The sequence below is a fragment of the Notamacropus eugenii genome, chromosome 6, assembly GCF_028372415.1.
Source record: "Notamacropus eugenii isolate mMacEug1 chromosome 6, mMacEug1.pri_v2, whole genome shotgun sequence".
Lineage (NCBI taxonomy): Eukaryota > Metazoa > Chordata > Mammalia > Diprotodontia > Macropodidae > Notamacropus > Notamacropus eugenii.
This window is the reverse complement of record NC_092877.1, coordinates 344396445-344417113: the sequence shown is the minus strand read 5'-3', so window position 1 is coordinate 344417113 and position 20669 is coordinate 344396445. Positions and strand designations below refer to the sequence as shown.

Genomic DNA, 20669 nt, shown 5'->3' with positions numbered 1-20669 from the left:
TACCTGCCATTCCCTGTAGATAACATTTTATCTTCTGTCTCCATGTTTTTACACAGGTTACTCTCCTGTACCTGGATTATCTTGTACCCCTTGTTTCCCTGTTGTATCCCTCACCTGACTCTAAATTCTCTGAAAGCAGAATTTTAGTCTTTGTTTCCTGTAGTCAGCAAATACTAGGCACTTCATATATGTTCACTGAATTCAATAGAATTGCTGAGCATTACAAATGTTCTAAGTGGCAGAGCCAGGATTTTGATCCAGGTCCTCTGCATCTACTGTCACTTCTGCTACATCATGGCTTCTTAGTACTGGAGATGGTTTTTGGCAAGAAAATATGTTCCCTGCTGGGGTACAGCTCAGGAATATAAAAACTTTTTTCTCATCATGAAAATCTTGAAAAACAGGAGTTTTGAGGAAAGTCTTAAGGAATGAAATCACTTAGCACATAGAAAAGAAAGTTGAGGGGTGTGTTGTAAACGTGAAAGAATATTTAGCAAAACAAAGATAAGCTTTTTGCTTTTTTCTCATCACAGAAACAAGGAAAAATAGTTGTAGTTTCTATAGTAAGAATTTAAGATTAGCTATAAGGAAAAAGCCAAAGCAGCCACATCGAGGTGGTAATGGTTGGAAGACATCAAAGTAACTGAGAGAGGAAAATTCCTGAATTGTGTTCCCTAGAGACTGTTAAAAATAGAACAGACATTTCAGGCCAGCCTTAGGCAAAATGGAGGTTGGTGAGGTTTGCCTTTGTCATCTCCCACCTCTTCCTTCAGTCTCCTCCTCCCTCCTTTGGGTTTCCTCAAGCCCTGTTTGGCTACCCAGGGTCCCCCTATCTGCCTTCCTAGCTGCAGTCCATGTGCCAGTCCCTTCTCTGGCCACCCCAAATCTCCCTGCTGTGCATTTCATGGACTGACCATGTTTCAGACTACAAGTTGGAATATCACAGAAGTCAATAGAGCAGTGGTGTCATACATAAATAAAAAAGTGACCTCTAAACTATATGTAGAGTCTAATGTATTGATGGTCGCCTATAGTCCCACAGCTAGTAAGTGTCAAAGTTGGCATTTGAGCAATTTAGGTGTCCCAAAATCAGTGGGAAAGGTACTGGTCATGATTATCCATAATGGTAAGGACTCACTTTTCATAGCACTATTCCAAGTTGCTGTCTTTCCCTTCTACAAAGAGCACTGACGCCCCTGCTGGCTTTGCACATAGTAGGCACTTAATAAATGCTGCATTGAATCAAAAAGGATGACTGAATGAATCCTTTCTGGTGGTTTTTAGGGCTCATGCTTTTGATCAGGGAGTATGGATATCATGCTGGGATTTCTTGGTACCAAGTTAATGTCATACTCATGGGCTTTGTGATAGGGGCAAGGGAGAGAAAGTGCTAGTTTTTGAGTGATGTAATGCTAATGAGAGTCAAAGATCTTCCCCACCCATTAATGGGCATGCCCATTAAGGGAAGCTTGATTAGGAGAGACCTACACCTTTTGTTAATTTCTATTAAGGCACTAGGTCAGAGAGTCCTGCCCCTGGCTCTAAAAAGTATATAAATACTCTGAGGTGAGGTTTTGTCTTGGGGCTTACTCTTTGGAAGTATTTATTTGGCCAGATAAGACTCTGGGTAGCTGCTAAGAAGCCCCCTGGCTTTGAAAACTCAGATGTTGGTGCTTCTCTCTCTGGTAACTATATACATATGGTGAGACAGTTGGATCTGTCTATTGATCTGTGATATATGTATTGCTTATGGTCAGACAGTTGAAAGCCACATCTGTTGATCTTTCTGAAGTTCAGTATGCTGACTTTTTTCCCTGAACTAAGTGACTGATATACGTGCTTGATTAAAGTGATTGTTGACCCCTCAAAAGTTGTTTTCCTTTTAGCAAAGCAGCTATAAGAACCTGTACAGAAGGCCCTCCTGTGTATGTTGGGGTTCTTGCTGTTACAAGTGGTCAGTATCCCCTTGAGATTCAGATACTGCCTGGTTGGCATTAGTCCTCATGCTGGTGGAGAAGCTTGCCTGGACACAGACAGCACCTTACATGGCCAGGCTTGGTAGATTATGCAGGACAAACTTCTTCCATTCTTGACCTTATTTTTTCATGGTCACAAGATCTTTAACTCTAGTAGATTTCACTGTTTCTCCCTCCTCTTCCCCAGCAAGCTAATCCTAATATTTAACATCATGTTATAGTGAAAAGAACATTGAATTTAGAGTCAGAGGACATGAATTCAGATTACAGCTTTGACACCTATGAGTTGTGTGACTTTGGGCAATTCACCTAAACTTTTCTGGGCTTCAGTTTCCTCATCTGTAAAGAAAAGTTGGACTAAGTGATTTCTATGGACCTTCCTGTTTTAAATCTATCATCCTACGGTAGTTTTACAAATCTTTTACCACATTTGGTGGCAATTGTCAGGCTTTGAGCATCCATATCACATGCTTTCAACATTGCCAAGACATTATTCTATCACCCTGGTCCTACTGGAGGGCTTCAAGCAAAACTGAATGACTTCTTGTCAGAGATACTAGAAAGAGGCTACTTTTAAAGCTGGGTTGGATTGGGTGGATACTGAGGTCTTTTCTACTTGAAGAGTCTGAGATTCTAGGATACTGCCAGCAAGTACAAATTCATATAAAGTCACTTAATATCAAACCATTCCCAAAGGTGAAATAAAAGGCATTTGACTTTTTTTATTCACTTAAATTACTCTCTATTCCTTCATCTCTTATATACTAGTGATTCTCCCTCCCATCACAATCAAATTTTATTTGGCTGAAACGGCTCAAAGTCTAGTCATGTAAGAGAAAAGGAATTTTTACCATGTTCCTCAGGGGCATGCAAACATTTTATCTCATTGTGTCTTTTCAATAATTTAAAAAGTGTTTCTTCACTGGGAGATAAATTCATTTAGATGACTTTTCAAGCCTCAGGTAATATGGATCTGAAAAGGGTTAAATTAAAATATTCATCCAGTGACTTTTTTCTTTGCCCAAAGGGTCTTTTCTAACTTTCCCGAATGGGAGAAAATTGTTCTTTTCAGGATATTAAATATGACCTGAAGATAATTTTGTGTAATACATTCAGCAGGTAACAGGCTTTCAATCCATTAATCCCTTCCTCCTACATGAAAGAGGTGAAACTTTCAAAGAAAGAAAATGTGAAACAGGCTGAGGATGGGAGAAAGAGACAATCTTCTGGGTAGGCAAGCTCCCAAGTCAGCAGTTTCTTAGTTAATCCAAGATTAAGGATCAGAGCTTCAGAGTCATCCACAGCTTCCTCTCAATCTATCTGGTGTGTCGACGGTGTTGATCACATTTAGAGTCAGATATGACAAAAATGAATTCAGGGGAAAACTAAACCTTTGTCTAGAAAGAAAATGCTTCCTTTTGTTTCTGGGTCCCTTAAACTATTGTTAGCTATTCTTTGAGTCTACATATGGTAGATCTTAGGTTTCCTAAGCAAAGACATAGGAAAGGACCTCAGTGGCAATCTAGTCCAGTCCCCTTCCTCCTTGTCATTTTACAGATGAGGAAACTGAGGCTCAGGGAGCTAGAGCGATTGGCCAAAGGGCACATTACAGCTTTTAAAAGTTTCAATTGCTTTTTAGGGACTGCATCACAACAATGTGAAAATACCTATCATCCTTACAATGCTTTTTTTTGGGGAGGGGGGCAGCATATCTACATACCTATGGACACTATTATTTTATTGTTGTTTTGGACCTGTGATTTCATCTTTGTAGGTAACTCTCTGCACAGAGACTTCCTGGAGTCACTAATTAGCTATGTGACCCTTCATGAATCACTTAATCTCTGTTTGCCTCAGTTTCCTCTACTGTAAAGTGGAGATAATAACAGTACCTATCTCATAGAGTTGTGAGATTCAATGGAGAGAATATTCATAAATGTTTAGCATAGTACCTGCCATAGTAGAAGTTATAGAAATGCTCATTTCCTGCCTTTTCCCCTCCAAAGTGAATAAACACCAGATGAAGACCAACCCCTGGGTCATAGTTTGAAAATGCTGTCCAAAATACATACATATATACCCACATACATATATACGTATTATGCACATGTACATATATAAATATATGCATGAAAATATCTATCTCTAGCTATCTTCCTAATCTGGATTTGGGATTATAGGGATATAGGAATTTAAATGCTTGATTCAACTGTGCACAAATTCTATCCCAACCCTCCCCTTCCCCCAATGTAAGTTTCTTAAGGACAAAAACAGCTTCATTTTGGTCTTCGTTTCCAGTACGCAAGACTGTGCTTGGTCCATCTCGGGAATTTAATAAGTTTAAGTAATCAATTAAGTAATCGATTATAGGTTCACTTGCTTCCCCCAGTAGATATGTCCTCCTTGAGGGCACGTACTGTGATGCCCCATTGTACATTGTACAATGTACATTGTAGATGCTTAATAAATGTTTATTGATTTCATTTTGTTGAATTTTATGATTCACAAGAAGATATGTTAGACTTGTTTTGCTTGGCCCCAAGGGCAGAAGCAGGAGAATAGGGGAAGTTGCCAAGAGGCAGATTGAGGCTCTGTCTATGTAAGTAAACATTTCCCAACAATTTTAACTTTTGGGGTATAATGGACTGTTTCTGGAAGGAGCGAGTTCCACCTCCCACACCACTGAATTCTTCAAGTCTAGAAGATGATCATTGGTTGAGGGATTAGAGGGGATTCTCTTTTTAGGTATGGCTTGAACTAGATGACCTTTGAGATCTCTTCCAACTCTTTAATTCTATGACTTGTCTTCTAAGAAAAAGATCTGGGGATTTAAACAGTACAACAAGCTCAATATATATCAACAATGTGATGAAAGCCCTAAGATGGGCTTGCAAACTGATGCTGCATTAAAAAGAGTGCTAAGTGTCTAGAACTAGGGAGTTAATGGTTCTGCTCTGGTCTGCTTTGGAACAGTATTTTTTGTTTTGGGTGCCACATTTTAGGGAGGCTCTTGACATGCAGGAATACAGGAGAGTAACCAAGATAGTGAAGAGCCTTAAGATTATATGTTATAATATACATGGAGGAAATGCGGGCACTTAGCCTAGAAAAGAGAAGATACTTATAACTGTCTTCAAGTATTTGAATGGCTTCCGTGTGAAAAAGTAATTGCACTTGTTTGGCAAAGTCTCAAAGGGAAGAATTAGGAGTAATGGGTAGATATTAAAAGAGGAAAATGTAAGCGAGGTAAGGAAAACTTTCTAAGAATTGAGTTCCCAGTCAGTATAAATATTTATTGAGCCTTTACTACATAGTCAGGCACTGTGCTAAGTAGGGAGGATACAAAGTAAGGTAAAAGAAAGTCCCCGATTGCAAGGAGCTTACGGCTTAATGGGGGTGCTGATGTACAAACCAGTTATATGCTGGAAAAACTGGAGATGATCAATGGACAGAAGGCACTGATATTAAGGGATATTTTCCTGTGAAGCTTTAGCTGGCACTCCAAAAATGGAATGGGCTGCCTCTGGATGTAATGGGCTTTCTCTCCAGGAAGGTTTTCAAGCAAAGGCTGGATGATCAAGTAGGGGCTAACCTAGATAACCCCTAAGGTCCCTTTGAAATCTGACTGTGAGATTCTTGGAGTCTTGTCTCGAGAGACACTGCCTTTGCTGCTGCCAATGTGGGTCCTGCTTATTTTCTCTTACTCTGTGATTTATTTAGTTAGTTATTTAATTTTTAAACCTGTAGCCTACAGCAAAACTGTCTCAGGGGATGAGTCCAGTAATTAAAACATTAATTAAAACACGTAAATCAAACCCAGCAGCATCCATGGAACTGGCAAGACTGTGACTCTCCCATGCCTATTATTTTGAGACTGGCTCAAGTGTACCCCTAGAGGAATGTTTCACCAGCTTGAAGCTGGGCCCTCTTCCCTTTCCTTCCTGTACTCATGGTGATCTCATCAGCTCTGATGGGTCCTATTGTCATCTCTCATCAAATAACTTCCAGATGGGAGTTCAGCCCAGTCTTTCTCCAGAGCTCCTCTCTGATAACACCAACAAACTCTTGGACGACTTGAACTAGAGGTCTCATAGCTATCACAAACTCAACATTTTCAAAACAGAATTTATCATTTTACCTCCCCTTCTTCCCAACCCTTCACTCTGCAGATCCTTCTGAGCACCATCATCCTCCCAGCCAAGCTGTCATTCTCATTTACCCCACATAGCCAATTTCATGTGAAATCTTGTCATTTCTTTCTCCACAGTCCTCAAATATGTCCCTTTTCCTTCTACTCTAATTCAAACCCTCATCTGCTCTCACCTGGACTATTGGAACAGCTTCCTCATTGGTCTTCCTGCCTCTAGTTCCTCCCCATTTCAATATATCCTCCATTCAGTCACCATAGTGATTTTCCAAAAGAAAGGTCTGTCCATGTCACTATCCTAATCAATGAACTCTAGCAGCTCTCAATGATTTCTAGCATCAAGTGTAAACTATTTTTGTTCAGTATCTTAAGCTCTTTATGACTTGGTCCTTTCCTAGCTTCCCCTTCTTTCACATTCCTCCCTTCCATGTACTACTCTGAAGTCTAGTCACACTGGCCTGCTTGCCGTTTCTCATCTCAGGGTCTTTGCACTGACTGTGCCCCATGCCTAGAATTCTCTCCCTCATCACCCTTGCCCCCTTAACCCCTACTTTCCTTAAAAACTCAGTTCAAATACTACCTTTCTCAGGAGGCCTTTCCCAGACTCCCAGTTGCCAATTATTTCTCTTCTAAGGTTACTACTTTGAATATATCATATATATATGTATACATACATATATGTATATACACACATGTGTGCTCCCTTGATCATTAGAAAGTAAATTCCTTGATAGCAGAGACTTTAAGATTTTTCTTTCCATGTAAAGTGTTTACCATAATGCCTAATACATAGTAAGTGCTTAACACGTTTGCTGATTGGTTTTTTGCTAGTCTATAGAAATTATAGCGTAGCATGTTTTAAGGGGATAGAAAAGAAATAATAGACATGTTTCCTCCATTGTTCCAAGGATATCCTCATTTAGTCATTCACCTTGCATTTGTTAAGCATCTGCTATGTGTCAGATGCTGTACTAAGGACTGAGAGGGAATATGATGCAGTAGAAAGAGTGAGGGTCATAGTTCCTGAGTTTGAGCCACATCATTGCCAGTTATAACCCATGTGCCATTGGGTAAGTCAACTGAGCTTTCTGGGTCTCAGTTGGACTAAGTGGTCAGATTCGTGGCTTCTAGGGTCTCCTCCTGCTTTAGATCTGTGACTCTCTGCTCTTCTGATGCCAAGACAAAACCAAAACTATCCCTGCCCTCAAGAAGCTTACAATCCATGCAGCTTCCATGAAGTAAGCAGATAAAGAGCTGGAATCCAAGGGTTTTCCAAAGAGATACCTATTATACAGTTTCCAATTGTTATAATTGATCAATACACATGGAACTTCTTTGCACAGGAAAATGGTAAAATCTGGTCCTAATTAATATTAGCATAGTAATAATAGCTAGCAGAGACATAGAATTTTTAGGTTTACAAAGTGCTCATGTAAATGACTTGCTTCTCACAATGAACCTGAGTGGTAGATGTCTTATTTTTGTGGATGAGAAAACTAAAACAGAGAGAATGTGACTTGCTCAAGGTCACACAGGTGGCATATCTCAGAGGTGGTCAGAAGTGGCAAAGAGGGCAAAATATAGATTTGATGAAAGGGGAGAAAACTTTTTTAGAATCAGGGCTCTCCCAAAGTGGGCAGGGCTACTTCAGGTGGATGGTTAATATAGTGCCTAAAGCTCTGACTTGGGAAGAAGAAAGATCTAGGTTTGAATCCCACCACAGACACTGGCTAGCTTTCTCCTTCCTGCAAATCAACCAGTCCAATTATTTAAAGAGCCTACTATGTGAAACGCAAAGAGAAATAGGAACCACTACTCTATACATAAGGATTTCATATATTGACAGTTTTAAAGTATAATATTATCTGTGCTTTATTATATTTTAATTTATTTTGTTAAATATATCACCCAATTGCATTTTAACCTGGTTCAAACGATGATCAGGAGTGTCACGGGTATGTTTGACACCTTTGATGTAGGGAACACAAAGACAAAAATGAAACAAAATGAAAGTCACCTAACCTTGCTGAGCCTCAGTTTTCCCAGCTATAAAATTGGGATTTATTATCCCAATAATATATGTCAAAATTTTGTGAATTCAGTGCCAAACAGAAAAGCAAGAGACTGTGGCAAAGAGAAGATATGTTGCATAATAAAGGGAATAGTCCCATACCTGTGGGACTTTCTTCCCAAGTTTGTGAAAATTTCAGAGACAACATCTGTAAAGTGCTTAGCATAGCTTTAAATCCTATGTAAAGGCCAGTTACTTTGATTCCTCCTGTCTAGAGGTCATTAAGCAAAGACCAGATGACAACTCATTGGCCATGCTGAAGAGGGATTCTATTTTTAGGCCTAGGGTGGACTAGGTGGCCCCTGAGATTCCTTCCAACTGGAAGATTCTGTTTTTTTTATGGGATTTGAACTGAGATCTTCCTGACTCCAAGACCAATACGCATTCTATTTTGACCATGCATTTGGTTGTGAAGAGTAGGTGCGCATGTTTGTGCATCATAAGTGTGCATTTGTGTTCATGCCTGTGTGCATATGTGTGTATGTGCATGCATGTGTGTGTATATGTGATTGTATGTATATGTGTACAGCTCAGTCAAGCACATTGTCCTCCATGCTGAGGAGGGGTTGTAGTCTCTGTTTTTGCTTTCTGGAGACAGCTTAGGGGGTTTCTAAGGCTATGCAGGAATTCTATGGGTCAACCATCCATCATCTCCATTTTCCTAGGAAAGGAATTTTAGTAGCTGACAGTGTATCAAGGCTACTGGTTGTGAGTAGAATGTAGGAGATGGGAGGGAAGACAGGCATCTGAAGGCCCCTTCCCTCTGTCCTCAGGGCATATAAATAAGCCCCCAGGTCTGAGGAGGAAGGTCAAGCTTGCTGTAATCATCACAAGATGAATGAACACACACAACCTTTCTGTTTCCGGAAAAAAACTATTTTCAGGGAAAATAAAACAACTAATAAAATGCTTGGGTGTTCAGCCTCAGTTCTAATCTTTTCTGGAATAATCTTGTGATGTGTCATGAGGCAAGTTTGTTTCTCTTGGGCATTTTTCTTTTTTTGTGATATCTTTAAAAATTCCCTTTATTATGCAACATATCTTCTCTTTGCCACAGTCTCTTGCTTTTCTGTTTGGCACTGAATTCACAAAATTTTGACATATATTCTTTAATACTTCATCATGAACTCACCTACCACGTTGGGTATTGAGTGTACCTTGAAAAAACAGTAGATCTTTTCTTCAAGTCTAGCTTTGGTTACAGTGCTTAAAAATTTAATTTACTTTTATTTAGAACTTAACACTAAACAGAATCAGGATTTCCATATGCAGAGGAGAGCTGAAAAAAGAGGAAGCTACAGCTCTCTCCTGTGTACATGGTGGTTTTTCTCTTTAAATATATAGTGAATGAAGAAAATAATAAATTCAACCTTACTTTGGCATTGAAAGTTGTCCTGCTTCTTTCTGGCCTTTCTTGGATATTTTTCTAAGTAACTTTCACGTGTTTTTAATCCAGACAATAAATATGAGGGACCAGGGTAATTCATAGGACTGAATAATAATGCTGATAACAGATAAAGAATGACCTTGGAGTCAGTAAGACCTGGATTTAAGCCCTCACTCTGATACACACTAGTTCTGTGAACAAGGTGCTGGTGGTTTTCCTTCATTTCAGTTATGCTGAACTCTTCGTGACCCTATTTAGGATTTTCTTGGCAAAGATACTAGAGTAGTTTGCCATTTTCTTCTCTAGCTCATTTTACAGATGAGACAATGGATGCAAGTGGGTCAAAGTGATTTACCTAGAACCACACAGCTAGGAAGCGTTGGAGGCCAGATCTGAACTCAGGAAGATGTCTGCTAGACTTCTGGCCTGGACATGATAAATGACTTGTCCAAAGTCTCATAGGTAATACATGACAGAGGTAAATTGTAAACCCCAGGCCTTTAACTCAGAATCTTTTTTTCTCCCCATATCTGGGTTGGAGAGGACAGTCTTAAAGGAAGGAAAGAATATTAATAGGTAGACATGAGGAGAGGTGGGTAGATGCTATTCCAGGCACAGGGGATGGTTTACAAGTAGATGAAATCAGAGGATGGTAAGAATTTGGCCCAGAAGGGACCTAAGATGCTCAAACCCTCATTTTTACACATGAGAAATTAAAAATCTGGAATCAATTGCCAAAGGCTACACAGAGAGTTAAACAACAGAGCTGAGATTGGAACCCGGGTCTGATGACTCCAAACAGGCCTATCTCTTTTTATTCTGTCTCTGACATTAGTAGCATGACAGGAACAAGTCACTTATCTGACCTCAGTTTCCTCATATCTTAAATGGGGTTACAAATATTTGGAGAGCCTTCCTTATAGAGCAGTTGAGAGAATCATGAGATAATGTATGTAAAGTGTTTTGTTAACTTTAAAATGCTATAAAATGCCTACTGCTGCTGCTGCTGCTACTACTACTACTACTACTACTACTACTATTACTACTACTACTACTGCTACCACTACCACTACTACTACTACTACTACTACTGCTACCACTACTACTACTACTACTACTACTGCTACTACTGCTACCACTACTACTACTACTACTACTATTACTACTACTACTACTACTACTACTACTGCTACCACTACTACTACTACTACTACAAACTGGAGAGGGTAAGATGCCATTAGAGAATAGTGAACAAGCTAGCTTGGTTGGTGTGCAGGGTGTGGAAATCAGTGAATGACAATGTGTGAAAACTATGAAATAAGGCTGGAGAGGCAAGCTGTGGAAGGCCTTGTATGCCAGGCTAAGGAGTATAGACAATGGGGACCCACTGAAGGTTGTTGAGTCCAAGAGTGATTTGGTCAAGTGGTGAATCAAAAAGTTTGCTTTAGTAGCGATGTGAAAGCAATGTGGTCAAAGGGAAAGACAAGAGGCAGGCAGATGGAAGAGGTTGTTTGGATAGTCAAGTGAAAGGGGATGAGTATCTGAACTGGGATAGTAGCTCCTTTGTCTTAAATCTAAACTCCTTTGCTTAGTTCTTCATTCAAGGTCTTCATCCAACTCACTCTTCCCCAGTATGACACAGGGGATAGGGCATTGGAGTATGAGTTGGGGGGATGTGGATTCTAATTCTGCTTTTGACACTATCTATCATCTCTGGCTAGTCACCTAACTTATCTGGGCCTCAGTTTCCTCGGATATAAAACCCTTGGAAGGGTTTGGTCTTGATGTCTGTCCTCCAAGGTCCTTTTTAGTTCAAAATCTTCAATTCTTTGATTTACAAACTTTTAAAAGTCTCACTTCTGGCACATACTAATCCTGGGAAAGTCACTTCTTCCCTGGACCTCAGAAAAAGGAGGTAAAAATCTGTAAAATGATAGGGTTGGACCTGATGGCTCCTGAGGTTTAGATCAGAGCTTTAGATCTCTCTTTTCTGCTCTCCCTATGCCTCCACCAACAACTTTCTTTACCCCTCAAAGCAGTCTTTCTGTTCCAACCAAGCCAATTTGCTTCCGATGGAATCCAACATCCCCCATGACCAATTCTACCCTTCATGCCTTTGCATGGTGCCTAGCCAAGGGATTCCTGCATTGAATGGAAGGCTGGATAAGGGGGTTTCTCAGGTCCCTTCCCACCCTCGCATCTTATGTTCTTTGAGTCTGTGCTGTGATATTTTGTTGGTGACTGTCCTTTTGTGAATGTTTTGTCATCTTGACTATGAGCATTACAAAAGCTAGTCAAAGGCTGCATCTTCTTTTTTGTATGCTGCCTGACATAATGTTCTGAACACAGCAGGAGGTCAATCCTCATTAGTTAACCCCAGGGTCTGGCAAATCTATATAAGTGAAACTGAAGATCGTTGCTGCTGGCTCAGGAAATGTGAACAGTCAGATGATGGGGACTTGGCTGGTCTCATCCACTCACAAGAGTACTAAATCCAATTGCAATTTAAAAAAAAAGAAAAAGAAACCAGGATTTAAAAAAAGAAAATTGGATGGACTGAACTTTAATAAGATGAATTAGTGCACTCGTTGGGCTTCCTAGGACTGATTGGACACTGTGATGGAGCTATCACTCGGAATGGAAAGAATACAAGAAGGGCTAAATGGCAGACGGTGATTTGATTATGCCTTGAGAGCTCTGTTACAGAGAGAATGAATAGCGGCCATTATTTTGTTCAACCACTGATGGCGAGATAGCCCTTGAAATGAACTACATTCCCAGGAGAATTATGGCATTCAAGATCTTAGATCAATAATGAAAGAGAACTTCTCACTAGTTCATGCTTTGCTGAAGCATGCATGCTCCAGACTCATAAACCAGCCCAGCTCAGGTACTAGTGAGTATCCTTCTGGGTTTGAACCAAATGGAACAGTTTTTTCCCCATTTGACCATATTCCATTTTCAAGTAGATTTTTCATGCTTGATCACTCACATGAATCAATTAATGATGTCACATAAGTAGCTTTGCATACTTCTAGGAAGTACCTGGAGAAGTTAGTCTGGTGCAAAGCATCCCATCTGTCGATCAACCAACCATCAGGTATTTATTACAGATCTGCCATATGCTATATGGCTGGCCCTCTGCTAGGTACTGTGGATGGAAAGACAAATGTGAACTCGTTCTTACCCACAAGGGACTTACATTCTATACTAATGAGTCCATTGAGGGTTTTAAGGGAAAAATATTTCCTCTTTTGTCCCATTATCTCCTCTCTGAATTCATGTAGTGAGTAACTGCTAACAAATATATACTTACCACAATGCAGAAATTATGGAGGAAAAAACCTAAGTTTTGCCATTGTGCTCAAATATAAGTTCAGGCCTCAGGGAAAATCTGAACCCTCATTAGGATTCTAATGAGGTTTCTTCTGGGAAAAATTATGTCAGAGAATTAATTCATTTACGTATTACAATCCTGTACCTTCCTCTTGGACCATAAAAGTTAAAGAAAAGATAGATTCATAATCCCATACTTCCTTCAATGTCATGAAAATTGTACTAACTTAAAGAGAATCTAGTCTCATACAGCCCTTAAGGAAATCAACTTTATGAAACAAACTCTTTAGGTTAAACTAGTCAGGTGACAGATTAAACTACACCTAGAAGATTCAGAAATAGGCTAACTAAGGAGGATATAGATGTCGACAAGGAATCAGAAACAATGAGATTCTTCCTCTGGCTTCTTATCTAAGAAATTCTTAATGTTTGTAAGTAAATTTTCACATCCCATGAGACAGGTTTTGGCCAGGTTAGGTTAATATTAACCAAAAGATTCAGAAGAAATAAAAAGAAATAAAAAACTCCCACACCCAGGATATCACTGGGTTCTTAAGCATGATGACGTACAAGCTTTGAAGTAGAAGTGCAGAGATTACATGATTCAATGTTGTTTGCTCCTATTGGCTCAGGAGTCCCAGTTATTTATTGTGAAGTAGCAGCCTAGCATGGTGGATAAGGCACCTCAAATCTGGAAGACCAGGGTTCAATTTCTTCCTCAAACACTTCCTAGCGCTACGACTCTGCTTAAGTCACTTACCCTCTCTCTACCTCAATTTCCTTATCTATAAATGAAGAAGGAAGAGTACTTGATGGTTTTTAAAGGGATTTCCACCCTAAATATATGTTTCTGTGATTAGTTTTCTTGGTTTCTAGGTCTGGGATGTAACAGGATACCCAAAAGAAAGGCCAGATTTTCTAATATACAAAGTCTTAAGGGGTTGCTATGGAAGTGATAGGCATGTCCTTCTCTGTTAGTCCTACTAGGACCAGGATCTCCCCACAGTGTCCTTCTCCAAAGCTGGTCTAGGAACTAAGGAATTCCAGAGTTCAGAGGATCATGGATCTATCTAGAAGGTCTCTCAGAGGATGTGCAACACACCTGATCCAGAATCTAGCTCTATTAAATACCTAACAAGCAGTTATCCAGCATTTGCTTAGACTCTTCTAGTGAGGAGAACTTACTTTTCCTTGAGGCACCTTGTTCCATTTTCCAATAGCTCAAATTGTTAAAAGGTTTATTTTGTCTTACATAAAACTTAAATTTGCTTCTTTGCAAATTCCACCCACTGTTCTCAGCTCTGCCTTCTGGGGCCAAGCAGATCTTGTGGTGACCTGCTTGATACCTGAAGGACAAGACCATAGACTCTACATCTAGTCTCATTCCTATTATAGTTTTGTCATTTCAGTCACGTGTGATTCTTCATGACCCCCTTTGGAGGTTTTCTTGGCAAAGATACTGGAGTGGCTTTCCATTTCCTTCTCTAACTCATTTTATAGGTGAGGAAACTGAGATAGAGTTAGGTGACTTGCTCAGGGTCACACAGCTGGTAAGTGTCAGAGGCCAGATTTGAACTCGAGAGGATGAGTTTTCCTGATTCCAAGCACAGTGCTCTATCTACCATATCATCTAACTGCCCCATTCCCAAGGTGTCCTAAATACACAACAGAATAAAGATGAAAAGCTGTGATTGTTGTCTGTAGTTATAACGACGGGTTACATAGCAAGGGAGAGTGAGAGAGATAACCTATGGATAGCCTGTACCCTACAGTGGTTTCCATACAATGTCAAGAGAATAGGAGGTAGGTCCCCTAGCATATTGAGTGACCCCCTGTTGAAGATTTACATCACGGGATCTTCATGTCTTTGGCGTCAGAGACCCCAGTCTGGTGAAGCCTAGAGATCCATTCTCAAAGAAGGATTTTTAAACAATTGAAGGAAATGCTAAGCTTCAGTTAGAGATTAGTGCAAATAAAGACATGATTTTTTTCTCCATCCAAGTTGACAGACCACATGAAATCTATCGATAGTCACCAGGCTAAGATGCTCTGAATTTACAGGAAGATATAGATTAATGAATAAGAACTGTATAGTATGAAAACGTATGGGTGAGTTGTTGCTGGCACCATTGGAGACAGTACCCACATTAATAAGTTCCTAGAGCCATTGATGGGTACTATATATATATAGCCTAAAGGGTTTTGGGTTTGAGCTTTTGTCTTAGAAAAAGCCTAGAACAGAAAATTGTACTTGTTAGAAAACTTACCTCCACTGCTGCTTTTGCCCTTTCAAATTCCTCTTCTAACGAGTGGTTTCTAGAGAGTAATGCACTTCCCCAGCGATGTTCTTTGGTCAGGCGAGCCTAAAATAAACCCAAAACAATGACGTTGTGATCAAATGAGTCACAGCTGTCCCCGTTTCACTCCATTTGGCCTCCTGCAAGAGGCACCTGCAAGAGACCTTATGTTTATTACTTATTTATTTATATAATATAATAATAAATAATATATATAATAATAATATAATATATTATTACATATTTATTACAGGAATATTTCTCAAGATGACCACCCTTCCATGGGACATAGAGAACTGCCCACAGGCCAGGGTAGATCTGATAACAGAGCTAGTACCATGGAAGATCAAAGGCTCAGCCAAGCAGGAAGTCGGATGTCCATGTCTCTCCCCAGTCTCTCGTGCACTCATGGCTCCACATCATGTCATGCTATTTGCAAACCATGCTGCTTCTACCATGGCATCCTCTTTAGCCCCTCCCACTAGCGTTGCCCAGATTCTGCCCTGGATGTCTCTGATAGATGAGCTCTTGCCTTATCTTGCCTTCTTGTCACTCCCAAGCCCTCTCCCTTCCCTTGGACCTCACAGCTACCCTCCATTATTAGTTTCCCTTTAGGTATTGTCTTTTCCAATTAGAATGTAAACTCTCTGAGAAGATCTCTTGGAATTTGTATTGGCATCTCCAGCACTTAGGATAGTACCTGGCAAATAGTAAAGGTTTAATAAATTCTTTGTACTCCCTCCTTCTCCTCCTCCCCTTTCTTCCTGGATGGCTTCCTTCCCCTGGATTCCTTACTCTCTGCATCCTAGTCCAGCCCATCACAGCAGGGTAGACTCTGAACCATCCCCTGCTTCCTCCAAGCAACAATAATCTAATGGGCTTCATCTCATTCCCTTAGAGCCCAGTCTTTGCTAAAGAACAGAGGCTAACAGGCCATACCTAGATAGATGCATTAATCCCTGCTGATGTATCACTTTTTAAAATTAAATGCTAATTTTTCAATTACAAAGCATTCATTTTTTTTCTTTCTCTCACCCCACTACCCTAGCAGGGGGAAACAGAAAGAAAAGCTAAATCTTTGTAGTAAACATGCATAATCAAGCAAAACAAATTCCCACATTGGCCATGTCCAAAAATGTGTGACTCTTTCTGTGGATTGAGTCCATTATCTTTCTGTCAGGAGGTGGACAGCATGCTTTATTATTGGTTCAAAGTGAAATGATTAGAATCTGGGGAACATTTTATACTCCAGTGTGTTAATTTTTACAGGTTACATAACACCTTCACTTAGTTACATGCACACATCTCCAGAAGGCTCTGAAAGAGTGTCTACAATCATGTGAATTTTGGAGACAGTTGTATACTCTGAGTCAGATGAGAATTCATTTAGACTAAACTTTACAAATTGGAATTCCTTCTTCAATATTCTGAGCATGGGAATTAGAGAGAGAAATAGGATCTTATAATGTGTCAGCTAGGGTAACTAGGTGGTGTATTGCATAGAGCACCAGTCCTTCAGTGAGGAAGACTTATCTTAGTGAGTTCAAATATCAGTCCTCAGGCACTTACTACCTGTGTGACCCTGGTAAACTCATTTTACTGTTTGCCTCAGTTTCCTCATCTATAACAGGAGCTGGAGAAGAAAATGGCAAACCCCTTTAGTATCTTTGCCAAGAAAAACCCCAATTGGGATCATGAAGAGTCAGATGTGAGTGACTGAAACGAGTGAACAACAAAAATGATTTATCAGGGAGGACCCCTCTCCCAGGTAATTGGTCCAATTGAAGCAGTGGCTAGTCCTGACAAGCTGTCCTGGAGCATTTTCTAAAGGCTGCCTTAGTACAATAAAAGGCCAAGTCATGTACTAACATTTCTGTTCTTATGCACCTTTTCAGCAGTGAGAGATAATCAGCCTTTCGCCAGGCGCACGTCTAACAAGACTCTTTTACTGGGTCTGGCTCCCAGGTCATCAATGTTTCAAGACCAGTCTGGATTATAGATTGCATAAGGGAAAGGTCACGGTTTAGCAAGACGAAGATGTCTCCTAGGATGCTGGGGGTTGCAATTTATGTTTTCCTTTTGACTTGAAACTGTAAATGTGACTAGAATCTTAATCTGATTGCAGAATTCTTATTGAAGAAGTACGCTTTATATTACTTTGAGAAGTAGAAAGTCCTTAGCCATACTTTCTGAGAGGGTGTTTGCTGACCCCATCCTCCTGTTGCTTTGTTGTCTTCTCCCAAAATATCTGCCTTGTATTTACATCATGCATGTCTGCTTACGTATGTGCTGTTTCCTCCAAAGAAAATAAACTTCTTGAAGGCAGGGACTGTTTGACTGTTATCACTGTGTTTTGGTACCTGGCAGTTAATTGACTGATTTAATTGCATTCATCAATTGCCTTTGGAAAGTAGATCCTTTGTCAGTTACATCTCCACTGTTCAGCCAAGCAAAGAAAAGGCAAAAACAGTTCCTGGTCTCAAGGGAGTTACAGGGAGACAGAGTATACAGGTTGGATGAGTTTATGGGTTGGCTTCTGAGCTTCAAACCTGCTGTGGAGTTCTGTGATTCTGTGAAAACAGGAAGCATCTAGCTAACATTTTCTATTTAAAAGAAAGGAAGCCCAGTGTAGTAGCTAAAATGTTGGACTTAGAACTGAGAAGACCTGAATTCAAATCTTACCTCAGATATTTATTGGGTATGTAACTCTGAGACAAGTCACTTTACTGCTTCTGTCAGTCTCAGTTTCCTCATCTGTAGAATGTGGAGGCTGGACTGGCTGATCTGTAAGGTTGTTTCTGACTCTGAAACTATGATCCTATGAATTCTCCTTTCGGTCAAAATATAGTAAATAATGTTCAATGTGTAGCTGAATGCTGAACGCAAATGCAGGCAATTTCAAGCCGGCCTCAGCACTCAAAGAAAGGCTTCTGAAACTGTTCAGCAACTCAGCAGGGTGAGTGCAGAAATGCTGGTTCAGGAGTGAGAAGGGAATGGGGCTTAGTACACATGGGGAAAAGAAAGCTGTTCTACTCTTAACCAATATGCTCTTTAAACAAGCTTAATTACATCAGGCCCGGAAAGTGTTTGTGAAATTGGAAACAGTGATAGAGGTAATGGGATGTTTGGGTTATTATGGCTTAGTCTAGAAATTCCAAATTAGGCTATGCCTTGACTTGCATACCTAGATATGTTGCACGGAAAACAGCAAAAACAACTGTTCCAATTGTAAGTTTTGGTCCTGACATCTGGCAATTGTAGCTGCCAACATAGCTGAGTACATACAAGCAAATTAATAAATGAATAAACACAACCATAAACTCATAGACTATAGAGCTGAAAAGGGTCTTTGAGATCATTTAGCCCCTCATTTTGCAGATAAAGAAACTGAGATTCAAGGAGGGGGTAGTGACTTGCCCAAGGTCACATAGGTGGTATAAAACAGAGCAGGGATGTGAACTCAGGTCCTCTAAGGTCAAATCCATCATTTTCCTACTGATACTCCCTGGTAAAAGGCAAACAAAATTTCCTTGATTGGATTATGCTAATTGAATGTGAAGGTATTAAATCTCCAAAGGAATAAGGGCAGAATTTCCCTCCCTCCTGGATGTTAACAACATTGAATAATCAACACTGGGAGAAGGTTCTTTCAAACTCTGGGATTCTGTAACGTTGAAGGAGTTGGAAAGTGAAGGACTATTTAAAGTAGAGAATTTAGGAATGAATTATGCGCTCCTTAGTTCTATTTTTAAAATTCAATTTTATCCTAAGGAGAAAAAAAAATCTTACATTTATTTGTAACTTATTTCTAGAATAACGCTAACATTGATGACATTAGATTCACTCTCATTCCTTGAATGTATATGGAGGATTTAACAAACTTTGAAGTCCTATATAAATGTCAGCTGTTATCATTTCTGTTTTTATTACTGCTACTAATTTTATGAACTGGGAGATGATTGAGGACAAACAGCCAGGGTTTTATGATTACTGGATAATAGAGTCAGATACGAAAAGGACCTTAGAGGCCATTGTGTCAAACCTCCTTGTCTTATAGGTGAGAAAACTGAGACAGAGAAGTTAAGTGACTTGCCCACGGTCCCACGGCTGGTATCTGATGTAAGAATTAAACTCCCATTTTCCTGATTCTAAGGCCAGCACTCTTTCCACTACTTCATGCTGCCTTTAGTCTTGTAGCTTCTCCATTATTATGTTTTCTTTTGTCCCTACCCAGGACTCATGTCCTGGAAACATCCAGTTTTTCCTTATTTCTAGTTCTCTTCTGGGGGCATTCAGTTCCCTTATGAGTATCAAGCTAATGCAATGGAATATAAAAGAAATTTTTATACAGAGCAGAGAAGACAGAAAAGACTTGTGCTCAAAGTGAAAGACAGTCAAGAAAACTTTGCCTTTTGGTGAGTCTTGCCATGATTCACAACTCTAAAGTATCCTTGAGAAAATATTGGTCCTAAGATAGGCATTTGTGACTGGGAGCAGTTCAGATCTGTTGAAAATGCTATACAATCTCCCAAATTTGATCACTTTGGTTCTGACTTCCTATTACCTTTGTATTCAGCTCACTGTCCAACAACAGTGCCTAGCCAAGATGCAAACACTGATAGACTTATTTCACAATGGGCTACCCATCCAGCTGGATGTCATAATCCGAGCAACATGCATTTTCCATCACTTCCTGTGGGATATCATACATAGGTCAATCTCTTTTGAATAAATATGGATCAGAATGAAGAAGCCCTGAAGAGTCAAGGGGCTTGATGAAAGAAGGACAATGAGCAGCTACAGGGAATCCCTCTTCTGCATGAACTTTGCAGAAGATATATATCCTCCTTGACGCTGGGGGACACCAGTGGGGAGCACAGTTCCTGTTTTGTGCATTTCTAGACCATCATTCTCAAGATTGTTGAATAAAATTACCTCTTTGGTATTACCTATCAAGGGCTCTTGTGTAGACCTTGTAGGATTAGATTTCAAGGCTAATTCTCATTCTATAGAGAAGAATGTTTTTGAGAATTGCTGAACAATAACTACAGTGTGCTTTTGTATTCTCAACATCTTCCAGTCAATTGCGGGGCAGTCAAGATGTGTTCTGTTGCAGAAAATCACCTGGTGATGCCTGCCTGAACCTGTCTTATATTTTCACCAGGAATTCCCTCAATCCATTCATAATCATTTTCATGAAGATTGTATAGAAATAAAGCTGACGCACAGATCAGTAGTAGCTACTGACTCCTCTTTCACATTTTGTTTTCTGGCAATAGAACAGACTTTGATCTTTTCCATAGCTTTGCAAACTTCTGTTCTTTGCAATGCCTTGAAAATATCCTCAAGAGCCTTTCAAATTGTGTCACCCTCAGAACGGCTTTTTTATGTATGTATTTCATAAGGTTCAGGTACTCCTATCTCTAGACAACAGGCTGATTGCAGGGTCATAATT

At 39.9% G+C, this 20669-nt stretch overlaps 1 protein-coding gene across 3 annotated transcripts in view; it reads right to left on the bottom strand.

Annotated features, from left to right (window-relative positions):
* Positions 1–20669, bottom strand: part of PEX5L (peroxisomal biogenesis factor 5 like) — a 193663-nt gene that overhangs the window by 51153 nt on the left and 121841 nt on the right. For all 3 annotated transcript variants that reach the window (XM_072618406.1, XM_072618407.1, XM_072618408.1), the window contains one exon: positions 15185–15280. In XM_072618406.1, coding sequence (XP_072474507.1) covers positions 15185–15280 — 96 coding nt within the window. The remainder of the gene's footprint in view (positions 1–15184; positions 15281–20669) is intronic.